Genomic DNA, 12642 nt, shown 5'->3' with positions numbered 1-12642 from the left:
TTTAGAGGCAGGCACTGGGAGACTAGTCAGGATCGAGGCAAATATGAACGGAGCAAAGTACAGAGAGATCCTTAATGAAAACCTGCTCAGGAGCGCTCAGGACCTCAGACTGGGGCGAAGGTTCACCTTCCAACAGGACAGCGACCCTAAGCACACAGCCAAGACAACGCAGGAGTGGCTTCGGAACAAGTCTCTGAATGTCCTTGAGTGGCCCAGCTAGAGCCCAGACATGAACCTGATCAAACATCTCTGGAGAGACCTGAAAATAGCTGTGCAGCAACGCTCCCCATCCAACCTGACAGCGCTTGAGAGGATCTGCAGAGAAGAATGGGAGAAACTCCCCAAATACAGGTGTGCCAAGCTTGTAGTGTCATACCCAAGAAAAATCGAGGCTGTAATCGCTGCCAAAGGTGCTTCAACAAAGTACTGAGTAAAGGGTCTGAATACTTATGTAAAAACATTTTTATAAATTGTAAAAAATGTGTAAAAAACAGTTTTTGCTTTGTAATTATGGGCTATTGTTTGTAGATTAATGAGTGGAAAAAACAATTTAATCAATTAAATAATTTTTTATTTAATCCATTTTAGAATAAGGCTGTAACGTAACAAAATGTGGAATAAGGTACTTCTGTTGATTTTTTATCCATCTGCAAAAAAATCAAAAAATCTGTTTTCACTTTGTCATCATGGGGTTTTGTGTGTAGAATGTAACAAATTGTGGAAAAAGTGAAAGGGGTCTGAATACTTTCCGAAGGCACCGTATGTAAAAATACACTTTTAAAAATGTTGACCAATCGATCGGTCGAAAGAACAGATGACTTCCGGTCAACCAATACTTTTTTAGTCGGGGAAAGCTCTACTACCAACTGAGCCGTACAAGACCACGTGTACTCAATATAGTGTGTGTCACTGACCACTGGACAATTAAATGTCACACTGCACACTTCGGGAGTTTCATCCCTGGAGCTAGAACCATGATGATCACTTCAATGTAGCTTCCTCCTATATAGGTGTAGGTGTGGGGCGGTGTAGGTGTCTGACTGTTACTGTTGTTTGATTCTTGCTGCATTTACCATGTGGTTTGTGTGAGGAGAGCTAAGATTCTTCTTGTGGGACAATAAACGGCAATCTAATCTGGCAATATTGTGCAGGCAAACAGTCAATTTGTATGACTGTATGTCCAGTATACTTCAATCTGTAAGTTCCTTGATAGGGAAATAAATTGTCCTACGGTAAATAAAAGGCAGAAATTAAGTTATGGAGTGGTCTGACTTCCAACGCGAATGACGTCACTGAGGTGACCGAGTGGGAGTTAAGTCTATGCTACGGGGCGCAGAAGTCCAGATACCAGAGAAGAAGTGGTATTTGCAGGAGGGGGGAGACTGGGAGTGAAGAAATGGAGTGGACACGGACTCTAACATACAGCGTCTACATCATTGACACCGACCCTGGAGCAGGAAATGTCAGTTGTATAGAAAGAGATACTGCAGTGGGTGTTGTGTAACATGATGGATGCTGGCAGAGTAGCAAATAGTATCAGGGTAGGGCTTATCTGTGGACAATTGAAATAAGAGTGGTGTTAGGAAGTGGAGTATGGTGTTACACTAGTGGAGTTGACACTAGTGTAACAGAGTTGGCACTGGTGTAATGGAGTAGAGACTGGTGGTAGAGAGTGGAAACTGTGCTTTAGCGTGAATACTAGTGTTACAGGTCAGAGACTAGTGTCATTAAGTGAAGACAGGTATTAGAGAGTGAAGGCTGGTATTATAGAGTTCAGTCTGGTGTTACGGAGTGGAGACTTGTGTAACAGAGTGGAGGCTGGTGTTACGGAGTGGAGGCTGGTGTTACGGAGTGGAGGCTGGTGTTACGGAGTGGAGGCTGGTGTTACGGAGGGGAGGCTGGTGTTACGGAGGGGGGGCTGGTGTTACGGAGGGGAGGCTGGTGTTACGGAGGGGAGGCTGGTGTTTCGGAGGGGAGGCTGGTGTTACGGAGGGGAGGCTGGTGTTACGGAGTGGAGGCTGGTGTTACGGAGTGGACACGGACCCTGAAGCGGTTGAAGTCGGAGTAGGAGTCGTCGTAGGTCTTGTGGTGAGCATCCACCAGCGTGGCGATGACCTGGCTCTGCTCCTCGCTCAGCCGGGGTCGCTGCGCCTCCCTCTGCGCCTCCTCATCCTTCCTCCGTTGGATCAGATCCTTCTTCCTCTGCACCTCCTCGTCTGTCAGAATGACTGGGAGAAAGAGGTTTAGAAGGAGAGAGATCAGGGTTATGAAAAAGGATTAGAGAGAGAGAGAGAGAAAGGGTTAAAGAAAAAGAAAATGTGCCCAAATGCCGTAGTTTTTATATCAATATAAATCATTTCTGGGTAACAATTAAGTACCTTACTGTAGATTTCTCAAGCAAGAATTTTGCTAGGACTGTCTAGGAGTGGAAAGGAGAAAACTGAAAAGTAGCTGTAATTGGCAGAACTCTCTTTATTGGTCTATTTACCAATTTAACGCATGGTGACGTCATGCTGACAGTCCAATGTAGATTGTATTTTCACCCGGCAACTATCAGAAAATTACACAGATATTTCCCCCCCCCACACTTTTACAGTGTTAGTTTCATCAGATGTTCTACTGTACAACATAAAACACAGGAAAAGCTGACTTTTGACTGGGCTTAAAAGAGAGGGAGGAGCTCAAAAGAAAAAAGTGGTGCGACAGAAAGTGAGGAATGGAGATGTCACCATGAGTATATCAGACTGAAATTATTGGGACTAGGGCGATATGACCAAAATATCATATCGCAATATTTTTCTCATTTTTGACGGTATGGTGGTATTTGACTGTATTCAATGTTTCTGAAAAATACAAGTTTTAAATGTGTTTTTATGATTCGTGCATGATCCAAGAATAGCAAAAACCTAATTTGAAGTGATTTAAATGATCTTTCTCCATTAAGATGGTTTTACACTGAAACAAACTTGGACAAAACTGACAGTGAAATGTTATAATTTGTATATATTTTCATTTAATTTAGCATTGTATCAAAATATCATTACAAACTCAGCAAAAAAAGAAACATCATTTTTTCAGGACCCTGTCTTTCAAAGATAATTCGTAAAAATACAAATAACTTCAAAAATCTTCATTGTAAAGGGTTTAAACACGGTTTCCCATGCGTGTTCAATGAACCATAAACAATTAATGAACATGCACCTGTGGTATGGTAGGTAGGCAATTAAGGTCACAGTTATGAAAACTTAGGACACTAAAGAGGCCTTTCTACTGACTCTGAAAAACACCAAAATAAAGATGCCCAGGGTCCCTGCTCATCTGCGTGAATGTGCCTTAGGCATGCTGCAAGGAGGCATGAGGAGATGAGGAGACTGCAGATGTGGCCAGGGCAAGACAGCGCTACAGGGAGACAGGACGGACAGCTGATCATCCTCGCAGTGGCAGACCACGTGTAACAACACCTGCACAGGATCGGTACATCTGAACATCACACCTGCGGGACAGTTACAGGATGGCAACAACAACAGCCCGAGTTAATCCAGGAACGCACAATCCCTCCATCATTGCTCAGACTGTCCGCAATAGGCTGAGAGAGGCTGGACTGAGGGCTTGTAGGCCTGTTGTAAGGCAGGTCCTCACCAGACATCACCGGCAACTACGTTGACTATGGGCACAAACCTACCGTCGCTGGACCAGACAGGACTGGCAAAAAGTGCTCTTCTCTGACCAGTCGTGGTTTTGTCTCACCAGGGGTGATGGTCGGTTTCGCATTTATCGTACACCGAGGCCTGTACTCTGGAGCGGGATCAATTTGGAGGTGGAGGGTCCGTCATGGTCTGGGGCGGTGTGTCACAGCATCATCGGACTGAGCTTGTTGTCATTGCAGGCAATCTCCATGCTGTGCGTTACAGGGAAGACATCCTCCTCCCTCACGTGGTACCCTTCCTGCAGGCTCATCCTGACATGACCCTCCAGCATGACAATGCCACCAGCCATACTGCTCGTTCTGTGCGTGATTTCCTGCAAGACAGGAATGTCAGTGTTCTGCCATGGCCAGCAAAGAGCCTGGATCCCAATCCCATTGAGCACGTCTGGGACCTGTTTGATCGGAGGGTGAGGGCTAGGGCAATTCCCGCCAGAAATGTCCGGGAACTTGCAGGTGCCTTGGTGGAAGAGTGGGGTAACATCCCACAGCAAGAACTGGGAAATCTGGTGCAGTCCACGAGGAGGAGATGCACTGCAGTACTTAATGCAGCTGGTGGCCACACCAGATACTGACTTTAGATTTTAACCCCCCCTTTGTTCAGGGACACATTATTCAATTTCTGTTAGTCATATGTCTGTGGAACTTGTTCAGATTATGTCTTAGTTGATGAATCTTGTTATGTTCACACAAATATTTACACATGTTAAGTTTGACAGCGAGAGGACGTTCCTTTTTTTGCTGAGTTTAGATGGTTTTGTAAAAATCCATATAGGCATGTGGATTCATACTGGTAAACCGGTATTCACGATATATCCTCCAGCCCTAATTGGGACATAGGCAAAATAGAGATGTTAACACTGATGCTGCGTGTGTGTCAGAACCAGCGTATGTAAGTGTGTGTGTGTACACAAGCACAAGCCAGCGTGTGCTCTACGATGTGATGAGGCTGCCGCGGCGGCCGCATCGGAGGGGCTTGTTGTTGTCAGGGGGGTGTCCGTAAAAAGACTCCCTTAGTGCTGTCGTCAACACAGCACGCATTGTCTCCGTTCCGTTCCGCCTGTTGTTGCCCCAGCCACTGAATTAGCTCACACTCCGCTCCGCACTACAACATGTTGTTGTCCATGCAGCAGCAGCTCCGAGAGCAGCAGCAGCAGCATAAGTGCATTCCAATGGCTCCCATTCATGTACAGTGTTCGGAGCGGTGGCGTCACTCTCCGGGAATTCACAGTTCAATCTCAGGGGGAGAACAACATCCGGAACCAACCCCTGCTTCAAATACAAAATTCTAAACACCCGCCTGGACAATATCCGGATTTCACGAGAAAACAACAGAACGACCAAACCTTCTATTTACGGACTCTGAAAACAAACAGTCCATTGGATTGAAGCGTGGCCAAAACATCAGCAGGTGTCTAAAGTTCAGATGGGCACATGATGTACAGGCTCTCCCAGAACAATATAGTACTTCTAGTGGACATTATAAACATTCTCATGAGGGCAACGGCCTAGAAGGACTTGACCAAGGAGTCCCAACGTTGTGTAACACTATTGGTATATAACAAACACTATACTGTGTGTGCCTGCCTTGTGCTCTACAGGCATGGGGGGGGGGGGGTAGATGGCACTGTGATATGTGTCCAGTGTGTGCGTGTGCTTGTTATTGTTATTGCTATTGGCACGCTAATACATGTTTTAAAGCTGACACGTATTTGCTTCTAAGAGGAAAGGAGCCTTATTTCATTTGAATTCCCATTTTCCTCCAAGAGTGGCTGAATTATTTCCTGTTAATCGGTGTGTCATTACACACCGTCAACAGTTGCCTAACAACAGACTGATCGAAGCACATCTCTCTCCTTAGTGCACGTCCTACTCTTTTCAACACACACATCGTCATGGTTCAAGAGATCGGTTCATAATTCAAGAGGTCATTCAGCCACTCATGGAGGAAAACGAGTGTATTTGCCTTACAACCGGCTGAAAATAAATGTCTTCCTGTGGTGCTCGTCAGAGTAAAATGCCATTTTTCTTTGTGCGATCATGTGTATGTCTGATCTTATACCTCGGTAGGACAACACCACATGATTCCGTGGCTCAAACCTCGTGTTTCTTAGTCCTGGTCCTGGGTGCACATTCTTGTTTTTGCCCTAGCACTACACACCTGATTCCACTACTGATGACGAGTTGATTATTTGAATCAGGTGTGTAGTGCTATGGCAAAAACAAGAATGTGCACCCTTTTTGGGTCTCCAGGACCAGGATTAAGAAACACTTCTTTAATCTGCAAGGCTATCCTCTATCAGTCAAAAAGAAACCAAGCAATTCTGATGGTAGAGATGAGGAAGGAGGAATGGGATAAGGTTTCCCCTAGGCAGTGCTCTACGGTCAGTTTTGCATTATACTCCCTAAAAGCTGATGGTAAGATTTGGGAAAAGGGAAGCTGAGCTCATACACCCACATTCCTTAATCATGCTGGTCTTAGGTCAGTTTTGCCTTATTCCCCCGAATGGCTGACATTAGGATTTACTGAAGCGGAAACTGATCCTGGATCTGGGTACAAGACACTCACACTCCTTCATCATGCCGATGTCCACGCAGCGCTTGAGCCGGCAGGCCTGGCAGTGGCGGCGGTTGTCCTTGGTTATGGTGCAACTGCCGTTGAAGGGACAGGTGAAGCTGGCCTTGCGCTTCATACTGCGTCTGTAGACGAAGAGGGGGGAGAGGGAGAGGGAGGAAGAGCGAGAGAGGGAATGTGATGAGAAATAAGGTCCTTGTATCTGGTGCTGAATGTGGCGTGACCCTTTTGCCACACTTCACATAGTAATGATTTCTTTAAAATCTATATTACAATAACCCGACTAAATCAACATAACGATAAATAGAAAGATACATTTAGAACATTAATGTGCATCACAGTTTTTTATATTACCCTTAAAACTACTTGTACTACTTTGAATGTTATAATTATCAATTGATAACAAGCCCATATTAGCAGAGTTGTTTCATTTCAAACTTTACATTTCTCTAGTATTGGCTACTTGTAATTAACAATATCCTCATAATGTCCTCGATGAGTGGTCTGTTTGGTTGATGCCGGTAATTTCCGGTTTATCTTCCCAGCTCTACTAACCATCAGTTCGAAGTGGGACCCAAATGTGTAATCATAGTGTAATAGTTACATAAATATTTATGGCCTTCACCTTCTCATTCTGGATCCTACCCAATAACACATTCCAGTCGAGGCAAAAAGAGAGAGAGGGATGCTTAAAAGCCATGCATAATAACTAACAGAAACGCACATGTAAACATTCGTGACACCACACACACACACGGAAAAAGTGTTAAATCAAAATATATTTTATATTTGAGATTATTCAAAGTAGCCACTCTTTGCCTTGATGACAGCTTTGCACAATCTTGTTCCATATGTGTTATTTCATAGTATTGATGTCGTCACTATTATTCTACAATGTAGAAAATAGTCCAAATAAAGAAAAACCCTGGAATGAGTAGGTGTGTCCATTCATGATGCGACATCTGCATTTCTGACTTTCTGTCGCACCTCCCTTTAAACCCCTTAAGCCTCATTTCTTCTCCTTCAACAACACATTCTCTCTTTCTTTAATGCATAATTACTGTAAATAAATATTGGTTTTGTTTTTTGACACACACACACGCAGACGCAGACACACACACACACACACACACACACACACACACACACACACACACACACACACACACACACACACACACACACACACACACACACACACACACACACACTTGTCTGTCTGTCTAAGAGAGAGAGAGAGAGAGAGTGTTTAACAACGTGATAAGGCTGAGTCAAATCAAATCAAATGGTATTTGTCACACGCGCCGTGAAATGCTTACTTACAAGCCCTTAACCAACAATGCAGTTCAATAAATGGAGTTAAGAAAATATTTACTAAATAAAATTGTAAAAATTATAAAAATAAACAATAAAATAACAATAACGAGGCTATATCAAATCAAAGGTTATTTGTCACATGTGCCAAATACAACAGGTATTCATTCACCTTACAGTGAAATGCTTACTTAGAAGCCCTAAACCAACAATGCAGTTAAGAAAAAAATAAGAGTTAAGAAAGTATTTACTAAATAAACTGAAGTAAACAATAAATAAATACAAATGAAAAAAAGAAGAAAAGAGGAAAATAACAAATAATTAAGGAGCAACAATAAAATAACAGTAACGAAGCTATACACTGGGGGTACCGGTACCGAGTCAATGTTTCGTGGTACAGGTTAGTCGAGGTAATTTGTACATGTAGGTATGGGTAGTGACTATGCATATAGATAATAAATATGGGGGAGGGGGACAATGTAAATAGTCCGGGTGGCTATTTGATTAATTGTTCAGCAGTCTTATGGCTTAAGGGTAGAAGCTGTTAAGAAGCTGTTTGGACCTAGATTTGGTGCTCCGGTACCGCTTGCTGTGCGGTAGCAGAGAGAACAGGCTATGACTTGGGTGACTGGGGTCTGACAATTTTTGGGGCCTTCCTCTGACACCGTCTAGTATATACAGTGCATTCGGAAAGTATTCAGACCCCTTGACTTTTCCCCAAAAAAATTACGTTACAGCCTTATTGTAAAATTTATTAAATTGCCCTTTTCCCTCATCAATCTACACACAATACTCCATAATGACAAAGAAAAAAACGTTTTTTAGACATTTCTACAAGTATTCAGACCCTTTACTTAATACTTTGTTGATTTTTTTTTTATTTGAACATTTATTTAACCTTTATTTATCTAGGCAAGTCAGTTAAGAACTAATTCTTATTTACAATGCCGGCCAAATCCTAACCCGGACAACGCTGGGCCAATTGTGCACCGCACTATGGGACTCCCAATCACGGCCGGTTGTGATAGTTAGTTGCCTTTTTGGCAAACTCCATTCAGGCTGTCATGTGCCTTTTACTGAGGAGTGGCTTCCGTCTGGCCACTCTACCATAAATGCTGATTGGTTGAATGCCGGTTGTCACCTCCCTGACCAAGGCCCTTCTCTCCCGATTGCTCAGTTTGGCTGGGCAGCCAGCTTTAGGAAGAGTCGGTGGTTCCAAACTTCTTCCATTTAAGAATGATGGCGGCCACTGTGTTGTTGGGGACCTTCAATTCTTCAGACATTTTTTGGTACCCTTCCGCAGATCTGTGCCTCGACACAATCCTGTCCCGGAGCTCAACAGACAATTCCTTCGACCTCTTGGCTTGGTTTTTGCTCTGACATGCACTGTCAACTGTGGGACCTTATATAGACAGGTGTGTGCCTTTCCAAATCATGTCCATTCAATTGAATGTACCACAGGTGGACTCCAATCAAGTTGTAGAAACAAGGATGATCGATGGAAACAGGATGCACTTGAGCTCAATTTCGAGTCTCATAGCAAAGGGCCTGAATAATTATGTAAATAAGGTATATGTCTTTATTTTGAATACATTTGTAAAAAAAATTGTGTAGATTGATGAGGTATTGTGTGTAGATTGATGAGGAAAACATGTAATTGAATACATTTTAGAATAAGGCTGTAACAAAATTTGTAAAAAGGGAAGGTGTCTGAATACTTTCCGAATGCACTGTAGGTCCTGGATGGCGGGAAGCTTGGCCGCAGTGATGTACTGGGCCATACGCACTAACCTTGCGGTCGGATGCCGAGCAGTTGCCATACCAGGCGGTGATACGAACGGTCAGGATGCTCTCGATGTTACAGCTGTAGAACTTTTTGAGGATCCGGGGAACCATGCCAAATCTTTTCATTCTCCTGAGGGGGTGCCCTATTCACAACTGTCTTGTGTGTTTGGACCATGATAGTTTGTTGGTGATGTGGACACCAAGGAACTTGAAACTCTCGACCCGCTCCACTACAGTCCCGTCGATGTGAATGGGGGCGTGTTCGGCCCTCCTTTTCCTGTAGTCTTGCTCACGTTGATGGAGAGGTTTTTGTCCCGTCAAGTCCAGGATCCAGTTGCAGAGGGAGGTGTTTAGTCCCAGGGTCCTTAGCTTAGTGATGAGCTTTGTGGGCATTATGGTGCTGAATGCAAAGCTGTAGTCAATGAACAGCATTCTTACATATGTTTTCCTTTTGTCCAAGTGGGAAAGTGCGGAGGGCGATTGAGATTGTGTCATCTGTGGATCTGTTGGGGCGGTATGCAAATTGGAGTGGGTCTAGGGTTTTCGGGATGAAGATGTTGACGTGAGCCATGACCAGCCTTTCAAAGCACTTCATGGCTACCGACGTGAGTGCTACGGGGCGGTAGTCATTTAGGCAGGTTACCTTCGATTTTTTGGGCACAGGGACTACGGTGGTCTGCTTGAAACATGTTACGTATTACACACTTGGTCAGGATTTGTTTTTTAAATGTCAATGAAGACACTTGCCAGTTGGTCCGTGCATGCTCTCAGTACACGTCCTGGGAATCCGTTTGGCCCTGCGGCCTTGTGAATGTTGACCTGTTTAAAGGTCTTGCTCACATCGGCTACGGAGAGCGTGATCACACAGTTGTCCGGAACAGCTGGTGCTCTCATGCATGCTTCAGTGTTGCTTGCTTCGAAGCGAGCATAAAAGGCATTTAGCTCGTCTGGTAGGCTCGCGTCACTGGGCAACTCAAGGCTCACAATGGAGGGTCTTGTTGTTGCCAGGAAGTGTGTGCGTGTGTGTGTGCATGTGTATACGTCTCTCCATACCTGAAGAAGCCCTTGCAGCCCTCGCAGGTCATGGCATTGAAGTGGAATCCGGAGGCCTTGTCCCCGCACACACCGCAGATCCGCGGCACGTTCCTGTCAAACTCATCATTGGCCAGAGTGGTGGTACTCACAGCCGTAGTCTCCATTACTACAGAGATAGAGAGAGTGAGGAGGAAGAGAGACAGAGAGCAAGAGAGAGAACGCGTGAGATGGAGTGGGAGAGAGGGAGATAGAGAAATAGAGAGCGATAGTAGGAGAAAGGGGAAAAAAAGGCACATCAACGACCGTTGACCTGCAATGCACACTGTGGGATTGGTCAGTATGTGATCGGTCCTCTGACCCCCTTCGGACCTATGGCTGTATTGTGGGTCATGTATGTATACTGTTGAATTGTATGGCTGCATAGACAAACCATCCTGAAATAGGATACATCTCAGACAAACATAAATATCAGTGTTTGCGTGTGTGTGTTTGTATCGTGTGTGTGTGTGTGTGTGTGTGTGTGTGTGTGTGTGTGTGTGTGTGTGTGTGTGTGTGTGTGTGTGTGTGTGTGTGTGTGTGTGTGTGTGTGTGTGTGTGTGTGTGTGCGTGCGTGCGTCAGAGAAAAAGGAAGCAAATATTTGCATGTGGAAATTGTTTGACTAAACGAAACGTGACAACATCTTGCCCAACATCTTATGGTCATTGCAGAACACTGTCGCCTCTCAAAAACCCAACCCGTCGTCCAAGTCGTGGGAGGCGGAAACAGGTAAAGTACGGGATTGCCAGACAGGGCGAAGCATGGTGGGTGGCTCTACCACCCGGGCCTAAAGGCATGTCTGGAAACACGCTGGCCAACAGGGCTCTGGCAATGCTAGGTGGATCAATCATCCACTTAGTGGAAAATACCATTTACAGAAACATTCACAAAGAAACTACAGCAAGATTTGGAAAAGGAAGGTGTCTCAAGTCAGACAAGAATAATGCTGCACAACCAAAACCCGAAAGGAAGTTGCACAGTTGACCCCTCTTCAACCACAGAGAACAATTCAGTGACTCCTGTGTATTCCACAACCTTGCCATTGGAGGGATTGTCTTCCCTCACAAAAGAGTGCACAAGGCCACATAGGTATCTCCAGACCACACCAAGGATAAACAGATACGTAGATCCTAAACTCAGCAAAAAAAGAAAAGTCCCTTTTTCAGGACCCTATCTTTCAAAGATAATACGTAAAAATCCAAATACCTTCACAGATCTTCATTGCAAAGGTTTTAAACACTGTTCAATGAACATGCCCTGTAAACACGACATGTTTACCTGTAAATCCGTCCAAAAACGTAAAAGCAGAAAAGCACCAAGACCTGACGGAAAACCTCCAAAAGCTATACCTCCAAAAGCTATCAGAGCAGACCCTGAGAAAGCAACCGAAATGCTGCACCAACTTCTGGGACAGATTTGGGACACTTTACACTTGGTAAAGCTTCCCAAAAAGGGCAACCTCAGAGACCGCAATAACTACAGGGGCATAATGCTTTTATCTGTGCCAGGAAAAGTCTTGAGCAGGATCATCCTGGAAAGACTTTCAAAAGCACTGGACAAAGAACTCCCGAGACCAACAAGCAGGATTCCGACCAGATAGATCATGTACCGACCACATTGACACCATTTGCATCATTGCTGAACAGACCCTGGAATGGAACACATCTCTGCTCCTCACATTCATAGACTTTCAAAAAGCATTCGTCGGTCTGGACCGAGAAACCTTGTGGAAGCTCATGGCACACTACGGCATACCAAAGAAGTTCATCAACATCGCCCAACAGTTATATCTACAGTCATCCTGCAGACGAATACACGATGGACACCTCACGGACAACTTCCCTATAAACACAGGAGTTCGACAGGGCTGCCTGCTGTCCCCCCTTCTCTTTCTGATGGCAGTCGATAGGATAAAACTTTGGCATACCGTGGACCCAACTAGAAGAACAAGACTTACAACATATACAGAACAAAACCTCAAAACTGGCTTTTAGGCTTGGGTGGTATACGGTATATACAGGTATTTGGAAATAGCCACGGGATGTTTTTTCAGTACCTTCAACACCGTTAAAACTATCTCTTCGACATTTTTCAATACATTTGAATATTTGTAGCTGTTTTTGAAGTAAATACCTGCAGTCAACTTGTGCAATGCGTTTAGGAGATAACGCAGATTGCGTTCTTATTTCACCT

General features: G+C 44.4%; 1 protein-coding gene across 3 annotated transcripts in view; it reads right to left on the bottom strand.

Annotated features, from left to right (window-relative positions):
- LOC139564866 (vitamin D3 receptor B) overlaps positions 1–12642 on the bottom strand; it is a 69910-nt gene that overhangs the window by 23837 nt on the left and 33431 nt on the right. For all 3 annotated transcript variants that reach the window (XM_071384714.1, XM_071384706.1, XM_071384722.1), the window contains exons 3-5: positions 10431–10578; positions 6273–6403; positions 2044–2228 (exon numbers count right to left, since the gene is read on the bottom strand). In XM_071384714.1, coding sequence (XP_071240815.1) covers positions 2044–2228; positions 6273–6403; positions 10431–10578 — 464 coding nt within the window. The remainder of the gene's footprint in view (positions 1–2043; positions 2229–6272; positions 6404–10430; positions 10579–12642) is intronic.

The sequence above is a fragment of the Salvelinus alpinus genome, chromosome 2 (genome assembly GCF_045679555.1).
Source record: "Salvelinus alpinus chromosome 2, SLU_Salpinus.1, whole genome shotgun sequence".
NCBI classification, from domain to species: domain Eukaryota; kingdom Metazoa; phylum Chordata; class Actinopteri; order Salmoniformes; family Salmonidae; genus Salvelinus; species Salvelinus alpinus.
The sequence above is the reverse complement of the archived record's forward strand: the minus strand, read 5'-3'. Positions and strand labels throughout refer to the sequence as shown.